The sequence below is a fragment of the Panthera tigris genome, chromosome B4 (assembly GCF_018350195.1).
Source record: "Panthera tigris isolate Pti1 chromosome B4, P.tigris_Pti1_mat1.1, whole genome shotgun sequence".
NCBI classification, from domain to species: Eukaryota; Metazoa; Chordata; class Mammalia; order Carnivora; family Felidae; genus Panthera; species Panthera tigris.
The window spans coordinates 104,674,115-104,696,014 of record NC_056666.1 but is presented as its reverse complement, the minus strand read 5'-3'; the positions used below and the strand labels follow the sequence as shown (position 1 = coordinate 104,696,014).

The 21,900-nt window shown below is 39.3% G+C and overlaps 1 protein-coding gene across 2 annotated transcripts in view; it reads right to left on the bottom strand.

Annotated features, from left to right (window-relative positions):
* TMTC2 (transmembrane O-mannosyltransferase targeting cadherins 2) overlaps nucleotides 1–21,900 on the bottom strand; it is a 398,739-nt gene that overhangs the window by 235,417 nt on the left and 141,422 nt on the right. For both annotated transcript variants that reach the window (XM_007085593.3, XM_042992821.1), the window contains exon 2: nucleotides 9,491–10,061. In XM_007085593.3, the coding sequence (XP_007085655.1) occupies nucleotides 9,491–10,061 (571 nt within the window). The remainder of the gene's footprint in view (nucleotides 1–9,490; nucleotides 10,062–21,900) is intronic.

Below are 21,900 nucleotides of genomic sequence, written 5' to 3'. Positions count from 1 at the left end.
AGACCACATAACTGATGTGCAAGCCGGTCAGTAATTTATCCAAGGTCACAGCAATTTGCATCTAAATCTAGATGCTCCAATCCTATGGCTTTTCCAGAATAGCCTTACTAGCACCTGTGCAAGAGGAGAGCAGCCAAACGCCCAATGGTTATTCGAAGTAAACAGCAGTGGTTTTTATACTATTAGATATATTTAACTTTTCATCACATGTCACAAGATCTTAAGAAGAAAGAAGCTACATTCCGTGGAACACCGAAACTGGCAAATTTTTGCCCAACTTCAAGTTAGAAGAAAGATTAATTCTATGCAATTTGGAGTTTTCCATTTCATAGAAGTTATGGAAATACACTCAAATCATTCATGTATCAATTTGGTATAATCTGACTCTAGTATATAAGCATGTCTTTATGCAATTTATTCTAATAGGACACATAACACTACACACACATAAACCCTTTTAAAGGGGAGGGGACAGAGTTTTAACACATTGAAAACTAAGAGTTTAAGATGCACAAAATGCACAAAATTAAAATATTAAGATTTTTTTCTTTTTTTCAGTTTTTAAATACGTAAACTATTTTTAAATACAACTGATATTGCATATAATCAAGAACTCTATTAAATGTACTTGGTACTTAGTTACATTAAGCAATATTTTAATGGAAATTCTAAATATATTTTCCATTTCTTCTCTTACTAAAAACCAAGTCATTTACTTGTTTTTAAATGTCCTTCATTTTTCTCATGTTGTCCCTGCTGTTTGCTTTGAATCTTACATGAATTATTAGCAAAATGACAACCACATACCAGGTACAGGCACTGTAGATTCTCTTATCATATCAAAGAAATCTTTGCAGTTTATTTCATCTCCTGAAATTAAATGAGTAAACATGTGGAGAGAGAAAGAAAGTGTCCTTTGGAACTGAAACACTGACTTCACTAATCAAGGCCATAATTACTGAGGAAACATGTATTAAATTCTGAATTCATGCTATTTCACTTGATGCAAGAGTTATAATCAGACCAACAGAGCATGCAGGAGCCATCTGGGTGCCGCAGAGTTGTAAAGACAAAAGGGAGCAAGGGCACATTGACCTTCCTAGCACCAAATCATTGCACACTTTGGCTGCTTCTCTTCCCCTTTTGGTTTCTTAGCATTCTTTTTGAAAAAAGGAACACTGTGGTCAGTAGGTAAGAACCTGGTGTGAACATTAAAACATGCCACACCATGCAACCTTACTGCACTATCACATTTCATAACTATTTTAACTATCAACAAATTTGATTTAATACTCAGTTTTATCCACCCCACCTCCTACCTGATCATGCCTTTTCAGGAATCTCTAATGCACTCCTGGAATGTGCCTTTCTATAGCTTAAATTTCACTTGAGAGGTCAACACTAAATTAGCATTTCCACCGTTCCCAGCATTTAAGACAGGCAATGACAATGATCTGAAATTTGTGCAAACCACATTGGGTATTTTTTTCTTTTTTCTGTGAAACTGAAGGTACCCAGTTGAATATGAGTAACCAGATAATCATGAGATCCCCCTCAGTCGATCTGATTCCTCTGAGACAGCAGGTTATCGAAAATTGAGCCGAGTGATGTAATACGTATCCCAGACAGTATTATGAGAACAGCAGAGATGATTTCAATGAGACTCATTATTTATTCATCACAAGGTCCAATTTGCGTGTCATTTTCACTGATGGTATACGGAGTTAACTGGTTGAAATTCAGTGCTGATAGAATATTTTATTCTGTATTGTAAAAAGGACCATTTTGAAAAATGGTTCTGTCTTCCTGTAAGGAGTGCAAAACAAAGAGGGATTTTGTACTTGTGGCCACTCACTGTAACATTTGAACACCGTTCAGCAATGCTGGAAGAACGGACACAGGAGAAAGCCCTGAAGGACTCCCTGTTTTTCTCATTAGGAGTATATAATAATATGCTAGATACTATAGAGTAAAAAGCAAAATAATCTAACTTCGAAAAATAACTGCCTTTTTTTTTTTTTTTTTGATGCTAAAGAATGAGATGGCAGGAAACACACTCACTGAATGAGATAAACCTCCTGAATCTGTCTCATCATCAAAGGGATCCTCTCTCAGGTCTGTCCCCAAGTGAGGACACAGAAGAAAGCCTCCCAAGTGGCGAAATGGCGCTAGCCTGGACATTCCCAAGCTTCTCCCATGGACCAGTCGAAGAACAAGCACATTTAAAAATTATGCATTGTCTCCCAACATTGCTAGGGCCACAACATATCTTAAAAGGTCCCTACATCATTATACATACTAGCTGTCTCAATCTACCTTTCCTCGTTCATTTTCCTGTTTCATTTCATGCACTGTATCTGCCAAAACCACTGCCCAGTGGTCCCCCAGAACTTCCCAGGAGTTTCCCTCTGTGCAGTGCTCAGGCTCCACCTTCCACTCTCCCTCACCTCTCCAATTATAAATGTCTATATCTGAACCACCATTCGGGGCCCTGCTCAAATGTCTCTGCTCCTGAAAGTGCTTCCTGATCCCCTCCGCAGAAAGTACACCCCCTTCCTCGAAGCTGTCCTGCACTCCCAGTGCCTCCCTTACAGCCTCCCCACTTTCCAGCTTGAATTTCAGTTCTACATTTGCATGTGCTATTCACAACTTTCTAGCCTACTCTAAAATGTCCTTAGGGGTAGAATTTTGTGCACTCATCTTTGAATCCCCAGAACCCCTAATACAGCGTCCTGCACAAAGGTGAATCTTAAAAAAAAAAAAAAGATAATCTGCAAATAGATCACCCTTCCAGGTATTAACACTCTAACACAAGCATTACATGAACTGGCAAGGGTAGTCAGCTTCCAAATTTCAATTACTCAACTTGCACTTAAACTGTAACCAGAATACAGAATCATCTTAAATCAGCTGAGCAATGAAGGCAACCCGCAGAAATAAAATACCTTATTAATATTAATCTTTGACTTTCCGAGTTGTAAAATATTTTTGAACCTCACCTTTATTTGTGGTATTATCTGGTTAGCACTGCTGGCATCTATTCAAAGTTTCAAAGTTCTATAGGTCATGAATATTAAATGCTACAACAAGTTTACTGGGATGAAATCCAAATTCATTTGTAAGTACATGACAAATAGTCAGCCCTCCAGTTTCAATAATGCTAGGAAATACTGTGATCAGAATCGGAGTGTCTTGCTATATCTGGATTCTCACAAAGTCAAGTGTAAGGCAAATGAAGGGAAAGAAAATCGTAAGAAAGTGGGAACACTACTTGAAGTAGAATGGCACAGATGTGGACTGAAGAAAATCAGAAACAGCAAATATATATTTCATTCAGCGCAATCGATATGAGAGTCACATCTTGAGTAAAACCACAACCTAGTCTAGAAAGCAAAGGGACAAAGCTGTAAACGATAACATGTTGGGCCAATGCCATCCCCAGCAGCTAATCAAATAAAAAAGCACATGTGGATTCAATGTGCAAATACCTGTAGGCTATGCGCCTCTCTTTCCATGCTCTTCTATACCGGGGGAGTCACACAAAATAGATGTACAGAAGCACCACATTTAAGATCCTCAGTGTTCCAATCGTGACAAACCCCAAACCTTCAACAGAACGTAAGCCCCTGCCCTCAGGAAACATTCTCAAGGTAAACCCTGTAAATAGTTTGAAAACAGATGATTATTTGTTACTTTGTGTCTGATCACTGCATCTTGATGTAGAACCAAGCTTACCTAACATCCAAGATAAACTTTTTCACCATAGGCAACCTCCACCATTCACATCCTGCTCAGCATTAAAATGAAAAAGTTATTTCTAGACAGAGATGCCTCGTTTTCCAAAAGCGGCACTGCCTCCCCATTTCCTCTCTCATAATGTAGTCTCATCATTTTATTTACATGAAATAGAGCTACAAAATTTAATTTTAAGAAAAGGAAGTTGTCCAGATAGGGTACATCTTGGAAGCAACTATAGCAAAGCGAAGATAGTCATCTTTACAGAAATTCTTAAAAGAGCAAACTAAAAGGGCTATTTTTCCAAATCAATTTGGGCTATTATTAGAATTGTTACACTGGTTTTCAGATTTCCTTTTTTTTAATTTTTTTTTCCACCTGTAACTGAATAAGTGATTATGAGGCTAATAAAGGGAAAAAAGATGTTTCCACATTAAAACAGTTAACAGATGTTAAATAAGCACAGAAAATGGCCACTAGGCAAGCAATGACTGATGTTTGGTAAGTAAGAAAAATGTTGCTTTTGCTGATTTTATTACCCATGTACCTCCTGGGGTCATGGGAGACTTGTAAAAAATTTTGTGGGCAGATAAAAGTGAAACATTTATTTGCGAGGCTAGCTTAAGTGTGTTTCAAGGGCCACCTCCCCCACTTTTACTTTTTGACCACATAAAACTAAAGTAAGTGAAAGTCATCTAAGAAAGGCTAAAATAATCATTTGATGAGAAGTCAAGAAAACTTACTTTTCAACATTTTTCTGACATGCATTTCTTCCAATTGTACCTTCTGGACCCCACTAACCAGGAATGAAATCCTCATTTGTATAAAGGGAAGAGGACTGGATTTCACTTTAACATTTCAGGCACAGATTTTTTAAAGGCCAACTGAAACAAGTGTGAATTCAATAATTTACTGAGTACCTACTATGTGTCAGATGGTGCACCAGATGCCAAGGACAATGGGGGAAACACCATAAATAGAATGCTGAAGCTAAGAAGAGGATCATTTTAAAAAACTTAAGATGTTTATGAACACACATTTTGTTCAAACACACTTCTGAAGATTTTATATTTGGTGTCTTCTTACAAATCTTGCTAACTATTAAAAACAAACACAAGGGGCGCCTGGGTGGCTCAGTCGGCGTCCAACTTCGGCTCAGAGCGTGGTCTCACAGTTCATGAGTTCCAGCCCCAGGTCGGACTCTGTGCTGACAGCTCAGAGCCTGGAGCCTGCTTCGGATTCTGTGTCTCCCTCTCTGCCCCTCCCCCACTCCCACTCTGTCTCTGTCTCTCAAAAAATAAGTAAACATTAAAAACAAAAACAAAAAACAAATCTTAACTATTGACAACCGTATGATTATATTATTTCATGTCATATTCAACCACATTAGTTCATAAGTCATATTCTCTCAATAAGCACTTATTATATAAGTTAAATGTGTTTATGTTTTAGCACACTCAGGATAGTGCCTAGCACACATAGATTATGTATTTATTAAATGCTAAATAAAGTATCTACAATATGCCAGGTCCTTACTATTTTTCACATACTTCAAAAAAAGAAAACTTTCATATTTCCTTTGCAGAACTGCAAACGTCTTTTATACAATATAGATATGTGCATCATCTGCATGAGCCTTAGAAGCCAAAAACTGGCAGCCAAGAATTCTGGCCAAATTCAGTCATCCAAAGGATTTTTTTGGGCCCAAACAGGGTTTATCTGTTTTTAAACTAGTAATTGATTTTAAATAATAAGAAATGTCATAGAAAAATCCAGAAGTCTGTCTTCTTAGAAAAATCTCAAACTTGGGGCACCTGGGTAGCTCAGTCAGTTAAGTGTTCCACTCTTGGTTTCCACTCAGGTCATGATCTCACAGCCATGAGATCCAGCCCCGCGTCAAACTCCACACTGGGTGAGGAGCCTGCTTAAGATTCTCTCCCATTCCCTCTGCCCCCTCCCCAGCTCACCTGCATGCACTGTCTCTCATTTTCTCCCTCTCTCTCTCTGTCTTTCTCTCTCTCTCTCTCTCTCACTCGCTTGAAAAGCAAAGGGAAAAATCTCAAACTCTACCCAACCCAAACCTGTATTTTCTTATTGTAATACTGGATGAAGAGGGGTCCTAGAGGTGGGCAGAATCTTGCTTCCACCAGTCCCTTCTGCCTGGCCCTGGTGCACATTTAAAAGACCCAAAATCTTTTAAAAGGTGCAGAACTGAAACCAACACTGTGAAGAAAGAAGTTGAGTGTGACCGTTATGAGAAAAACATTACTGATGAAACTATCAAAACAGAGAGCCTTGCCCCTCTGGTCCTAATAATTTCCAGCTTTAAGAGGTCCGCCATTTTGGGTTTTGAGTACTTGGCTGGTTCACTGGTTTGCATAACAGAGTTAAACATTTGTGCACTGGAGCTTTCTGTTTATATAAAAGTTATGTTTTAATAGGGCAGGGAAGTTTATTTCATCTGGCAAACCATGATGTGGAGTTAATTGGCAAGATATTTAAGATGATTTATTCTTTTAAGGTTGAAAAGGACCTTCTAAAGTCTTTTAATTCACTTCCTTCAGAGTCTCTTCTAACTCACCCCAGGCATAGAAATCTATATATTATAAAGACAGAATATGGAATTTTCTATAACTTCCATATGTAATCTATGCCAGTGTTTACAAGCCCCATAGTCATAAAATTCTAAATGAAAGTTTCTGCCTAAATATTCATGCTTCAGCCTTAGTTGATTCCTAAATCATATGCTTTCAAAACCACTGTATGTTTAAAGACTAGTAGAAGTTCATCTTTTGGCCTTCTCTTCCTTAAAATAAAGAATTACAACTTCCACTGATATTTTTTCTTTCTCTTCAACTAGTATCATCAGGTGCCTTCCAAACATTGGGCACTCAGCTCACACTGAACACCCCACAATTACACTCTTCACAACATCTCTAAGACAGAACATGAACCGTCTCCATTTCCAGATAAAAAAACAGGTCATTGAACTAGCCTAAGGTTACTTAGCCAGTGTGAGTGAATATTTGATTCCATTTTATTTTCTTCTCTTCCAGGTAAGTCATCTGACTTTGTTTACATTTGTTCATTCATCTTCACATCTTCACGATATAGTAAAATGATCGCTAAACACACGCAAATATGTATCCTAGTTCCAGTGATTCTACCACTTTCTAGGTGACCTTCACACCTCTGGTGTTCTATACCTTTGCTGGAAATAAAGGGACTGGCATAGAAGGTCTCAATGGTCCCTTGCAAATCTATACAATCTGTTACTGAAATGTTCTCATTAAGCCCATTGGCCCAAAATGTGAGAATGAAAGAAAAAGCAGAGTGGAGATAGCGACTCTCAGATTGTTTTGCTGCTTCAACTACTTCCCTTGCCCACAAGCAATGGCTGCCAGACAGTCTAGGCAACTTTCCATTTGGAAACTTCTCAGGACACCGAATCTTCAAAGTATTAAGTCCTTTCCCATGACATGGCGGGTGGGGAGAGGGGTGTTTCACACTCTCTGCTGCTAGGAGTTCATTTGCTAGTGACATTTCTTATTTTCTTAAGCAGGATGCTCAGGGCAATTTAACTTCAGATAGGGGTGCCTGGTTGGCTCAGTCAGTTAAGAGTCCGACTCTTCACTTCGGCTCAGGTCATGATCTCACAGTGGTACGAACCAAGGTTGGTAGTTCAAGCCCCGCATCCAGCTCTTGCTGACAGTGCAGAGCCTGCTTGGGATTCTCTCTTTCCCTCTCTCTCCGCCTTTCCCCAGTTTGCTACCTCTCTTGCTCAAAATAAATAAATAAACTTAATTTTTTTTTTTTTTTAAATTTAACTTCCGGGGTCCCTGGGGGTGGCTCAGTCGATTAAGCATTTGACTTCGGCTCAGGTCATGATCTCACAGTTTCTGGGTTCAAGCCCTGTGTCGGGCTCTGTGCTGACAGGTCAGAGCCTGGAGCCTGCTTCAGATTCTGCATCCCTCTCACTCTCTGCTCCTCCCCCACTCATGCTCTGTCTCTTTCAAAAATAAACATTATTTTTTTTTAAATAAACTTAAGATAAAGAATAATTTCTTATTTTAGGTATGTCCCAAATAATTGTATGGGACACAATTATAATAAGGGTCTCTATCAGCAACTCTGTCCTTGAAAATATGCTTAGAAAACTGAAAATGTCTTAGAACTTTAAAAGGTCCTAAAATCAAGTCCTGAACTGGTATATCAAAATCATTTCGTATTCCAGGAGATGGTAAAATGGAAATTTTGTAAAATGTCCAACCACAATGTTTCACAGGCTATCGATGCAAAGTCCTCAAATAGTCTCCACAGGACAAAGACCATGATTTATATGTATTCTATCTGTCCTTCCAATAAAACAAGAAAGCTTGTTTTGTTGTTGATGTGGTTTTAAAACAAAAGAAAAAAAGAATTCTCTCCCTAAATCTCCCAGAAATAATAATTAAAATTGATTTGAAATTAAGAATTTGACTTTCAAACTATTGTTTTTAGGTGTCAAACTCAACCTAACCAGAGTTTTCTTTTAAAGTTTCAACATATAATCGAAATCACAAAAGAACTTCATTAAGCACTTGATACTTGAGTTCTAACTGAAAAGGTTATGCTTCCCCACAGAGCACAGAGAGCAGCAGTAACTACTCTGCCTACTAAGTGAAGAAAAAAAAAAGTCATTAAAAAATAAATAAATGTTTCTATTTCCCTTAATTTTTCCTTCACTTCAATTTCTTCCCAATTTGATTTTAAGTAACATCGAGAATTGACAGGGTGAGGGGGAAGAACTGCCAAAATGAGAAAAGTTGACTGCTTTCTCAAGGTAAGTATCCAAAATCACAGCTCCTCACTTAAGTGTCCAAAAGGAAGGGGGAACTGGCCTAGAACAGGACCAAGATTTGCCGGCACTGGCCAAGTGCATATTTTATAACTAAAAGGCAAAGCAAGGGTAAGTTTAGTATGAATGAGATAATGGGGAGATGGGAAAGAGGCAGTTTCTCAAGGTAGCTTTGTCTGTCCAATGCCTTCCCCTAACACACTAGCCAAAAACTGGTCCTCTTAGGTGGAAGAGATCTGAAAGTGCTTCTGTGACCTTTAAACCACTGTGCATTTGAAAGCACTGAGGGAATACAGAAGAGCAAATATTAAGCCCTGAGGCAAAGGCCTTAATTGGCCTCAGGGCAAAATTTATAATAACCTCTTTCTGTTTTGACTCTTCTATTCTTATTCAGTACAACAAGGAAAAGGTGAAGATGATTCATTGTTTAAGAATTTGAGTTCCCAGTGCACTGGAGAGAAGGGCTGTTTTCCAAAGTCAGATCAGGAAAAGTACTATTAACAAATGGCAGAGGATTTCCCCTCTACAGAGTTTAGCATCTGGCTCTATTATCAGCTCTGATACTTTTATAAATACACATTATAAGCAATTTACTGGATTACAGAGAATTGGGGCCGAAATAAAACATGAATAAAAATAAATACTAAAGGTGCATAATCTTTACAAGGCAAAACTGTCCAGCTACCAGAACCCTTTGAAATCATGAAAATAAGAAACCCAAGACATAAAACAATCAAGGAATGAAACCCATGTTAGTAGGGAAAGGTCAAAAAGGACACTTCCACTTACTGAAGATCAAAACACAGCTTATTTTAAATTCTCTTTGAAGAGGGACAAATTTGCTTTTTAAATGGGGGAAAAGGACCAGGCAAGGAGGCTGCTCAGTAACCCAATGCTCCAGCGCCCACAATCACTTACTTTGTAAATGGTAGGTAAGATCTGTTTTATTTTCAGCCTGTGAAAGACAAAGACATCATAAACTGCCGACACAGCCAGCACGGTCACTCCTTGTTCCTTCCACAGCATGCTGCATCCTGCGCACAGTCCTGTCCCCAGGAACCAGCCCCAAGTCCTGGCCGAGGAGCCTCTTGTAGAACAGTGTTTGATGTAGCACAGCAAGGAGAGGAGGAAGAAGAGACTGGCCCCGACATCGGCCCGTCCCACGATTCCTGCCACGGCCTCCGTGTGGATGGGGTGAGAGGCAAACATCAAGCCAGCCATGAAGGTCCAGTATCCGTCCCCAAGGAGTATCTTCGAGAAGCTCGTGAAGACACCAGTGACTGCTGCATGCAGCAGGACATTGACGAGGTGATAGCTCCAGGGATTCAGCCCTCCGATGGCATGGTTCAGGCGAAAAGAAAGAGTGCAGAGTGGCCGGTAGGATTTGTGGCTGCCACTGTGGGTTAGAAGAGTCCCCCAAAAATCATTGTAGAAAATGTGTGTCCAGGGAGTTTCTGGGAGAAGGTCTTGATTAGTCTTGATAGCACGGCTAAAAAAACAAAATGTTTACAGAAAGTCAAATATAAAATTTCGGAAAAGAAGAAAATACACTTGACTCTTGTCCTACATGGGGTCGGGGTGCCGACCCTCATGCAGTTGAAAATCCAAGCATAACTTCTGACTCCCCTAAAATTTAATAGTCTACTGTCGACCAGAAGTCTAACCAATAACATGAACAGTTGATTAACACCTATTCTGTACACGTATTATATAGTGTAGTCTTACAATAAGGTAAGCTAGAGAAAACATTATTTAAAAAAATCATAAGAGAAAGTGCATTTACAGTACTGTATTTGTTGAGAAAATCTATGTATAAGTGGACCCATGCAATTCAAACCTATGTTGTTCAAGTGTCAACTGTATATGACATTGCTAAGACACTGCCTTCTGGGAAGCTGTTATCCTGTGTATGATGGGATTCCAGGTATGCAGGATTAATGCAAATGAGCCTTACAGAAGCCTTTACATATAGATTGAATTCAGATCCTCCCCTTAATGCTTACTGACACTACAATTAGGACTGTATCTCTCTTTCTCAAAAGTTTTCTTGTTTGTTCAAATGCAAATATGTTTGAAGAATAAATGCAGTTTCTATAGGTGGTTTAAGACTTACTACAGCAGTTGTCAAACAACGGCCTTAAAAAATCATGGAATGTATGGGCTAAAGATGCAGATTAAGGGTGCAGGTTGATGTGAGGTCTGAGAATCTGCATCTTCTACAAAGCGCAGTGCAGGTGTTACTAGTGATCCTCGTGCAGGTGATCCTGGTGCAGAGATCTGCTGAGAGCAAGGATGAACTCCCTACTAGAAATGAAATATACCTTAGACAGAATATCTGTGCCCAGAGCACTGCTTCTCATGCACACACACAAATCACTGGGGGATCTTGCTAACAGGCAGGTCCTGAGTCAGTAGGTCTGGGGAGGAGCCGGAGATGCCACAGTTTTAACAAGCTCCTGGGTGATGCTGATGCTACTGGTCCTTGGGCCACACTTTGAGTAGCCAAGGGAGAGCCGGAGAGGCTAGGAAGAATGTCTCTTCCCTCATCCAAATGTCTCCCTTTTCTCCTTTATTCTAGAAAGCTTCAGCCTTTCTCCCTCTGAGTTTTCACAGGACTTGCAATCATCCATACCAAGTGCCTTGTGTCCTGCTTCTGAGAACTAGCAGTTACAGGCCTGCATGCCTGGTATCTGCAAACAGACTTTAAGGAAGGATAACCTAGTAATTCACTGAGGACTTGCTATCCGCCAAGCACTGTAACAGTCTCCTTTGGCTGTATCTTGTTTAATCCTTAGAGTAAATGATGAGGTACAGATTATCTACATCTCTCAAGTGAACAAATTATGGTTAAGAATGATCAATCGATAATAGTAGCAAAGTCACACAGCTGGAATCAGCAGGGTATAGTTTCATGGCTCGCGCTCTTTCCACTCTGTTGCAGTTCCCAAAATGTGATTATCTACCTACCACTGCAAGTATTTTAGAAGATACACAGGCAAACCTGGTAAAAAATTTGAATGGATATATTTATTTTAATGTGTACTTGAAAGGAAATTTAATTATCAAATCGAAGCTGGATTTCACAGATGTTTGCTCAGAATGAAGCTGTTAAAAATGAAAGACTCAACGTAAAGACAAATATTAAGGAACCCACAGTACTGGTATATGCAGACAAGGTACAAATGTTGGCCTGTAAATGGTTCAGTTTGAAGGATCCCTGCTCTATGCCATTATATCTTCCAGAGATCAAGGTGGCATCTTGAATGTCTGTACCCCTAGTCCATCTCCATACTTACAGAACACAATAGAGGCAGTGAGTTAGAAGGACAGAGAGAGGTCAAGACATTATTAGAGGCCTCCATTATTAGAAGCCTCTTGCCTGGTGTGATGTCAGGGCTTTTGAAGGCTGTGGGCATTTGTACAGCTGAAGAATATGTGATAGAAAGCCACCTGATGACTTTAACCTCCAGCCCCCATCGGTTCAGCTTTTCACTGTGAGGCAGGCATGATCAAAGGAATCTCCACACGAATATTAGCAAAACGAGGTTAGAAAAGCCCTGGACTGAGGGGAAACATGCTCCGTAATTTACCTGAGCATCTTCAAAAACAGGAAAACGCAACAGATCCAACAGATTAAGAAACCCATCCAAGGTGACACAGCCAGAGGAAATAACAGTTAGTACTCCAGTTGGGGTCAAATGATGGGGCAATGCTCATTTTCAACTGCTTCTTTAACTTGTTTCCCAATTAGCCTCTCTGAGCTTTAGTTTCTGTAACAATAATAGTTTCACCTTGAAAACAGCTAACAAACACTCGCAACTGTGTATTTATCTTCTATATAGAGAAGCAAAGAACACTGCTTTGCCAGTACGAGTGTTCTGGAGACCTAGCACCAATGACATCTGGGCTCTGTGAGCTGTTGTTGCTACTATTCTATAAAGACTGGGGTATGGTGTTCAAAAACTCCCTTACTAAAGTCAGCTTGACTGACAGTCTCTGAAATTAGATGCAAATGGGGGTTAGAATTAAAACCTATCAACAGTAGTCATGATTATCTTGTTTGAGCCAAACACCATGCTAGTCCTTCTACATATATTATTTATTCATGAGAACTCGTTGGACTTTTCTAGATGCTCAATAAAAGGCTGAAGGTCTATTAAAATCATGTCTTAAAAAATATTCAGTGTGGCACAGATTGTTGTTCTCCAATGTCTGTTCTCCCCTTTTCCCATACTCATAGATCTTTTAGTTTTTAGCTGGGTAGATAGTCATCTGAAAAAATTATTTCATTTCCTATCTTCCCTTGCTGTTAAATACAATCATGTGACTATTTTTTGGCCAGTGCAACATAAGCAGAATGCTACACCCTACTTCTGGAAAGTGTCCTTAAAAGCAAAAAGCTTAGCATTATACCCTCCCTCCCCCACTCTTTGCTCTAGCTGAAGCACAGATGTAATAGCTAGACTTCCAGCAGCCATCTTGGGCCATAGGGAATCCTTAGGAATAGAAGTCATGCTCCACAGAGCACAGCAATAAGACTGAAGAAAACTGAGTCCCTATTATGGTAGACCATACCAGCTTTAAGCTAACTACCTCACCATTTTGTGAGTATGAGAAATAAATCGCTATCTTGCTTAAGCTGTGATATCTTGGGTGTTAGGTAGTAGCAGCTGAACCTCGCCATCAGTGAAATCCTTTGTTAACAGAAGACCTACTATATCACAGGGGTTTGATTTTCCATATTTATTTTTATTTTTACAAGTCTCCGTGTATTGACTGTGTATTAAACGAATTTCCATATAAATTGGCTTTTAAAATATTAGAAACAGATGTTACTCTGGATCCATTAAATTAAAACACCCTGCTATGACATTCATCAAGAGTCTAACCCAGAAGTAACTGCTTAAGACTTGATGGGTTATAATTAAAATTTAAAAGAAATATGAAAAACTGCCAAACTGCCAAACAGCGTTGTCAGAGCTGATTTCAAACAATTCAGAATGAAAAGCCAACTGGCCTCTACTAAACATTAACCTAGATATTGATGTGAATTTATGTAATATCAATGCAGAAACACTCTTGCCATTGAAGTCAGGGCAGTAGAAAGCTCGATGGCAAAGCATTCTGGGAGAAGGCTTTGCTAATGCAGTGAGGAAAGCTGGAAAGCACATTTTGCTCAGGACCATACTTCATCCTTTCACGGCGGATCCACATAGGATGGAGAATCAGGTTCTTCAAACCAGGTTTTCTACATGCTATTAGTTCAGCTCCATAACCAACTCAACAAAGACTTTCTTGGGGGGCGGGGGTGGGGTGGGTGGGGGAAGCATGTATTCTTTAAAAAAGCTATACAAAGTTGCCAGAATTTCTTATATTTATAGCAATAAATCTAGTCATCTGTGGAAGCCGACAAGATATACTGTATATCTAACTCTCACAAAACAAGGGTTTCAAGACAAAAAACAAAATTCACAAATCTCATAGTTTTGCCATAAGAGGAAACTTTGCTGAGACACAGCCCTAAATTTATATCGTAGAAAAAAATTTAGGGGACAGTTTTAATGGAACAAAATTGAAAGAGCAAAGGAACACTTTACCCATGTGCAAAACATGTTATACTAAGGGAGACTTTAGTATGATAAAATTCTCTGATGGGTGTTATCTGCTTAGGCAGGTTTTTAGTTAGCCAATGAATATTATGGCAAAAGACATGAAATAAGACTAAATTGTCCCGGGCTTTAGTATATAAGTCATGTCACACATGCAAGTCAGTGATAAGGGATGTATTACGCATCCCTCACATCATATTAAGAAAAATATGAACCAAAAGGGCTTTAATAGAATCTAAATAATCTGCCAGCAAAATGAGAAGTAAAGGTAATCATTCAACACGAAGCATAATAGATTTTCACCCATTTGCATTTTCTTACAAGAGTCCAAAATGGAAATGGCAAAACTACTTCTGCTCTTTCTCAGCTAATGAAAAACCTTAACTCAAAACAAAATTTCAGACTGATACAATTTCTTAGGTTACTGCTATGAATTGGTGTTGAAAATTAAGAAAGACACTAAGGAATTAGGAAATTTTCCACTCCGGGAAAGGTGAAGAACATCGGAGCAGCAGATGTGAAAAAGAAACAGTTGCAGGCAGAATTCTCCAGAGAACACATGACTGAGAGACTGTCTTTTGAAGCAAAAACATCCAGTCCCTCAAGTCTTCAAGGAGGTCTTAACCTGTTCCAGTTTTGTTCATTTGTGGCTCTTTGTTTTTGCTGCCTTATGATTTTTCCTTTAGGAAATGTTGACAAAGGCCAACACTATTGTAAAACTGATGAATGGTGTGGCACTGCCATCCTAACTGTCCTTGTGTGTGTTTCTCTCACTGCTATTTTTTCTGTCCGTTGACCTTTTCAGTCACAAACACCCACATAAATGACCATGAGTCCATCAGAGCAGAAATGATGCTTCCATTCTTCAAATATCAAACGGCAGCCTCTTCCAAAAGTGTTTTCAATTGTTCTACTGAAAGGTAAGTAGAGGACAAACTTTTAATTAAAAAAGAAAAAAAAAATTCAAATGATGGGTTGAAATTGGCTCTAGAAGAGAGAGAAGAAAAAGAATGACCTTTGTTAACCTGCCCTACTTCAGTGCTACCCAAGGATGCCTGTCCATGCCCTGGAAGGACAGTGAACTGCAGAAGTTAAAAAAAATTGACTCCAGAGCCAGTGAAACTAGGGTCCAGGGTGCCTCAGTTTTCTCATCTGTAAAATAAGGATACTAAATATACATGTCTTACAGGGTCATTGTGAGGAGTAAATCCGTAAGCAGAAAGTACATTGTTACATGTAATATAATGTGTATATATAACATCATATATGTTATATGTTAGCTGCTATCATTATTAGTATTAGTATTACCATCAACACCAAGCACGTGCTGCTAGCCTTCATTATGTTTATAGCCTTCAAAATCTCCGGATCATGGTCACGAGTATCTATCTCACTTAAAATTCCTCTAAGCTTTAGTGACACTCCCAAGATAATACACATCTATGAAGTCTTACCTTTGGTCTTTAACACATTAGTCTCCTGAGTTTCCTCCTCCCTTTTAGGCTACCTCTTTCTAACTCTCCTTGACTAGCATCTCCTTCACATTTTTCTCCCAAATATGGATGTTTCTTTCCTGGTTCTGTTCCCTGACCTTTCTGTCTACACTTTCCACCTCTATGGTCAATCGTCTCCAACATCTCCAACTCAAGAGTTGCCTTCTCCAGCTGTGTCTCCAGTCTGGGTGCTGTTCATGAGCCACCACTTCCAACTGCCCACTTGATCTCCACACCTGAATGGAAGGAAGAGTGAGGACATCCTGGTTCCTTTACTACCACCGCGAGTACTACCTTTGGCCAGTTAGTCTCTCAAAAGCTCAGGGTCCTTACCTACGGTTGTCAGATAATAGCACTGCCCACAAACTGTTATGTTGAAGATCAAACGAAGCAATGTTAACTTTAAATGTTTGAAAATTACAGAGCCTGTGTAATGGATACTTGCTGTGGTTTGGGGCCCCTTCTAGTTAACAGTGTCCTATTTTGCTTTTCTTTTGAGAATAACCCACATTGATTTTTAGTCCATATGGATAGGGTGAGGCTGCCCTTACCTCCTGATGAAAGGTCATCGATGATTTGGCCAACTAATGTACTACAGTCCCCCATCCTCATTCCTGGCCACAACAACTGATTTAGCAGCCAGCCAGTTCAATCAGAGTCAAATACAACCCCAAGAGTCTACTGTGAAAGAACATCTTCTTTGAGAATGAGATGAAATACTGGGCTGCTAGAGAATTCCCTGAAAACAGAGTCTGCCTAGGTATGAAGCCAACACCAGAGAGCCCAGATCTAGGAGACAAAGAGACCATTCCTACTGCAGCTGGATCCCATCATGCCTGAAGCTAATAACACTGTTAAATAAACCAGTAAATGCTCCTTATTCATGAGTCACTTTGAATGGTCATTTGGACATCTACAACCAAGAGGGTGCTAAACAAAACAGGATGTTGGACTTACCGATATTGTTAGTTGCCCTTTTAGCATCTTAACTTGGTGAGACCAAATCCCAGTACTTTTCCCCACCATCTACCTCCTTTTTCATACAAGTCCCTCATTAAGTACCATCATTCCTCCAACGCTGTTATCAAGGTTGTGCATGAGGGCTCCTTCTCTCTTTGCTCCTACATCCATTTTTAAATTGGTTAAGAATATTTTAACACTGTTCAGAACCTCAGAGAAAATCCAACATGCAAGTCTCCGTTGAATCTACCTTTAACTTCTCTGTTCTAGTCTCATTCGAGCTTTCATTACGTCGTGCCTGTACAGCTTTAACATGCTTACTAAAACTGCCTGTTCATGTTTCTTTCCTTCATTAGGCTGTTAAGTCCCCTCATGGAAGGAATCAGGCCCTATGTTTTCTCCCAGTGCCCAACGCATATTCGGCTCATAATAAATATTTGTTAAACTGAACTCAATAGTTATCCCTGACTGCTTTCTTTCCCGCTCTGATCCACTATACACATGCTGTGGAGAGAGAAAAACTTCCTGATATATAAGTCTAACACCACTACTCTACTCCACAAAAATCCCTCATCATGCCCTATTTCTTACCATAATAAACATCCTTCACAGCCCAGCATTCATAGCCATCCCCATTATGCCTTCTAGGCCAATCTCCCATTACTTCTCCATACGTATTTCAATGTCATCCTAACTTCCCAGCCTCTAGGCCTTTGCTCAAGTCATTCCTTTCCTTCCTCTGCCAGGGCTGCTGTTCAGTTACATACGTCCAAGTATGCTACAATCCCCCATGCTCATTTGTGGTGCCACAGTCTCCCCCAACATCGTTCACAGCTATTGTTGCAAATATGCTTAATTTTGACATTGAGTACTAACACATTCCCATTAATAACTCTGACTTCTTAATACAATTAACAGGGTTCCTAAATGGGATGATATGTGGAAGATATTTCAGAAGGAGCAGGAGGAAATCAACGTGTTGAAAATGGGGCACAAGTAATTCTGATATTCCCTTTTCCATCCCCAACTGAAAATCACTGCCCCCCCAAAAAAGGAATTTTGTCATAAGAAAATTATTTACTAAAAAGAGAGAGAGAGAGAGAATTATTTGCTCACCCATATATATATTCATTTATTCAGTGATAGACTAGACACTTACATAAAGGGCACTGCAGATAGAATGGTGAGCAAAATAGATCCATCAACTTTGAGAAACAGCCTAGTAGAAGAGGCAAGTAAGTGTACAGACAATTTCACTGTACTACGAAAAACACTACTTTACCATGAAATCCCTACCGCTATAGGAGAACAAAACAGACTCCCAACAGTGTTAGAAGATCCAAAGCTTCCTACAGAAAAGCATGGAAGGAGTTACATGAAGGAGTAAGGGAGTTGCAAAGACATTGCCAGGCTGATGGTCAATATTCTCACAGACCATGAGTCGGGTCAGAAAGCGGTGAGCTTGGGAGCTGAGAAAAGACAATAGGTTAGTTTGCTAGGGTGAAGTTTGAGGAATAGAGCAACAGGAAGCACTGGCATTACTCTGCCTTGTACTAATGTCCTTCATGAATGGAGGGGAATTGAGCTGGATATCACTCTCCCAACGGTCTTCAGGTTTGATTTGGCTATTGTCTTGCCAGAACCTCCCAATGCACTGTTATTCCCCCAATGCACTGTCAACTTTTAAGAAGTAGAAAGGCATCTAATTTATCCTTTGGAGCCTAGCACATAGTAGGCATTCGATATATTTCTGATGAAGTCTAACTAGAAATGACTGGTACCAATAAACTGCACTCACCTTCTGGAAAAGTGCTTTTAAAACTTCTTCATTGTTTCAAGTATATAGGAAATTATCAATTTCATCTAAAAGTAGTTCACTCACTCAGGGCACTAACCTCTGCTCATTCAATGATAATTAACTGTGAAAAACCATCAGGTTAATTGGCTTACCCAAATGTCTTTGGCATTCATTTGCCACTTAACCTATAATCCCTTCATTAGAGTCCTTTAGGGATAAGCCATTATATTTAGAAAGCTCCAGTTAATATGCAAATACTTGGCTAACAGGATGGGGGAATGAGAAATACTATAACATCTGCAGTCCGTCTTAGTTTGGGGATAAGCAATGTATTTCAGATTCCTTGAGAAATTTAAGGTAGGCAAGTAAATTTCAGTGTTGGGTGCTGGACTGGTAAGAGCATACTTAGGTCTCTAGGTCCCAGCAGAAATAGAAGGCACTAAGCTCTAGAATGAATTTATCATTTCACATGTAACACATTACTAAAGTGGCTTGTTTCTATCTTGGTGTCCACCCCATCCCCCTGCCGCCGCCCCACTAGGACTGTAAACCCTTCAGTGGAAGAGATGGTGACGTGCTAAACAACTGGCACTTCAATTTTTTTTCTTTTCTTTTTTTTTTTTTTAATTGCCACCCTGTAGACATTGAATGAAAAGAGGCTGCTGGAATAATAAACGGCTGTTGTCAGACATCCAGGGGACAGGGCCACCAGTAATTGCTTGCTTTGTGCAAAGGAAGTCTAAGAATGCTCAGCCTTGTTACTAAAGGAACATTCTTCGTGGACCCCTCTTCCATCCCTTTAGGAGTTTTTCCTATGAGCAATAAAGGAGTTTTACGAACTTCATCTAACACAGCAACGCTCCCCAGCCCTTCCCACCATGGTCTCCGCAGCAAAAAAAAAAGAAAAAAAAGAAAAAGAAAAAAAAGAAAAGAAAAGAAAAGAAAAGAAAAGAAAAGAAAAGAAAAGAAAAGAAAAGAAAAGAAAAGAAAAAGAAGTTTCTAATTAAAAGCAGTCCTGGCTGCAGGTAACCTAAGCCCAGAGCTGCTAGAGATTCAGTCTCCTAGAGCGTCCTCAGATGAGGCAGCTTCTTCCTCACCCAAGTCTAGAGTTTGCCCAGACACCTTCCTTCTCTTACTGGGAGAAAATGCAGAGAAGGAACCTTGGTTAAATATTTTCCAAGTATCTATAGTTCCTCAAATAAATCAATGCTGTCATTTTCAGAATTTCTATAGGAAATAGCCAAGAAAAACCTTCGCCCCTGAAAGCTAATTAATAATTCATTGAAAGGAAAAATGCTCATTTCTTTTTCAAAAAATGTTTGTTTTGAGAGTGGGAGATAGAGAGACAGACAGAGAGACAGAGGATGCGAGCATGATCAGGGGAGTGGCAGAGAGAGGGAGAGAGAGAATCCCAAGCAGGTTCTGCCTTCAGTGTGGAGCTGGACCCGGGCCTGACCTCACAATGGTGAGATCATGACCTGAGCAGATATCAAGAGGTGGACACTTAATCAACTGAGCCACCCAGACACCCCAGAAACATGTTCATTTCAAAATCAAATAGATGCCTAAAGATGTTTTCTAAAGTATTTATATGAAAAGCACTTTGCGAGATTAGAGCCAAAACTAACAGCCTGAAATTACCAGGAACACCACACTTCAAGCATTTAATTTCACTGATTAAAAGAATCCTCTACTTTAATATTAGCTTAACACCTTAAAATAGTTTCAGTGCCTTGCAATTTGCATGACGAAAATATTAATATTTTTCTATACAATGATTTGTTCACTGTGTCCATATCATGCCATCCTGACATAATAAAATATTATAGTCACAACTCCCCTCCTTCACACTGTACTAAATTGAATCAGAGCCTCAACTTAAAAGCTTAATGAAAATAACCTTATTTCTATTTTTCCAGACTTGAAATTAGTACCAGAAGGGGTACTATGAAGCTGTTTTGTTCCAAAAAGTTAATTCAAGTATATGAACCACTTTAGTATACTACATTATATCATTTATGAATTTTGGTTTCATATGTTTTCATAAATCCATAGGTCTATAAAAAGATGATTAATTTTTTTTTCCTTTTTAATATATCATACTGCTTCCTTACAATGGGGTCTTGAGCATCAGTGATGTTTTAAAGGATGGCTGGTTCCTTATAATTTTTTTATTTACAAAAAATTACAAATGTTTCACTATTTCTTAAGAGAAGAAATAAATGTCAGATTATAACTTTTTTAATGAAGTTCAAAGCATCGGAAAATGAATGGTCTCTACTGGGTCCCAGATTCCAAAAACAAATACAAATATAACCATGAAGATGTCAAGAACATCTTTTTTTGTGCATGGCCTTATTCTCTGTGCTTTCACAGAATAAAAGAAGGTGTAATCTTTGTGTTTAAGGATTAGATTATCCAAATGCACTCTAAATAGGTAGGAATGGCAAACTGAGAATACACCTCTTCAGTTAAAACACGTGCCTTTGTATGTAAAAATTACAAATTTCAGAACACATACTAAAGGGCATGGTAGTTATCCCAACTACTCAAGTATTACCTTGGGTAAAAAAAATCACATCCTTAAGGAGAAGCTATAACCTTCATTTAGGTAAACAGGAAAAGTGAAAAGTTCACTGCCTATGAACCCACCAAGAGCTCTCAGCCTGAGTACTGACAGGCCATGGAAGTTGGGGGCGGGGGAGGGGGGGGTGGAGTTTAAACCAAGAAACTAATAGACTCTAGGAAAACAGGCACTGGGGGAGGAAAGACATTTCGTGCTGCAATGTCCAGATGCTTGGCCTATCTGTTATCCTAACCCCTGTCTTCTCTGAATTAAGTCTTAACCACGTCACCTTCCTTTATCCATGCTTCTCCTGTAGCCAAAGACAATAGCCAAAAAAAAAAACTTCTTTTAGCAAAATGTTTGCAATGATCCTTTGTCTTTCCTACCTAAAAATTTCCACATGTTGCCACTGTATCCTTCACAGGTGTTCATGGAATAATACCACCTTGCATTTGAATCATGCTTTTACACTTCACAAAATGTGCTCAGGTTCATGATGATCTTGAATCCTTGTCACCACCCTGGAAGTAAATGGATGTGGGCAGATATGGATGTGAGAAGTTAAGAGTCTTGCCTGGGGCAATGGCATAAGTAAAGATCAGAGCCACCCACAAGGAAATCCAAATCTCAATTCCTCATCTACTGCTCTCCCTGCGTTATGGGGTAAATTGTGCTCCCTGCCCCCCCTCCCACCAAAAAATTCGTATGTTGAATCCCTAGCCTCAGTACTTCAGAATGTGAGTGTGTTTGGAGATAAAGCCTTTAAAAGGGTAATTAAGTTAAAATGAGCCCATTATGGTGGGTCCTAATGCAATCTAACTGGTGCCCTTATCAGAAAAGGACATTTAAAAAGACATTAGAAATGCACATGGGGGGTGGGGGAGACCATATGAGACCACAGA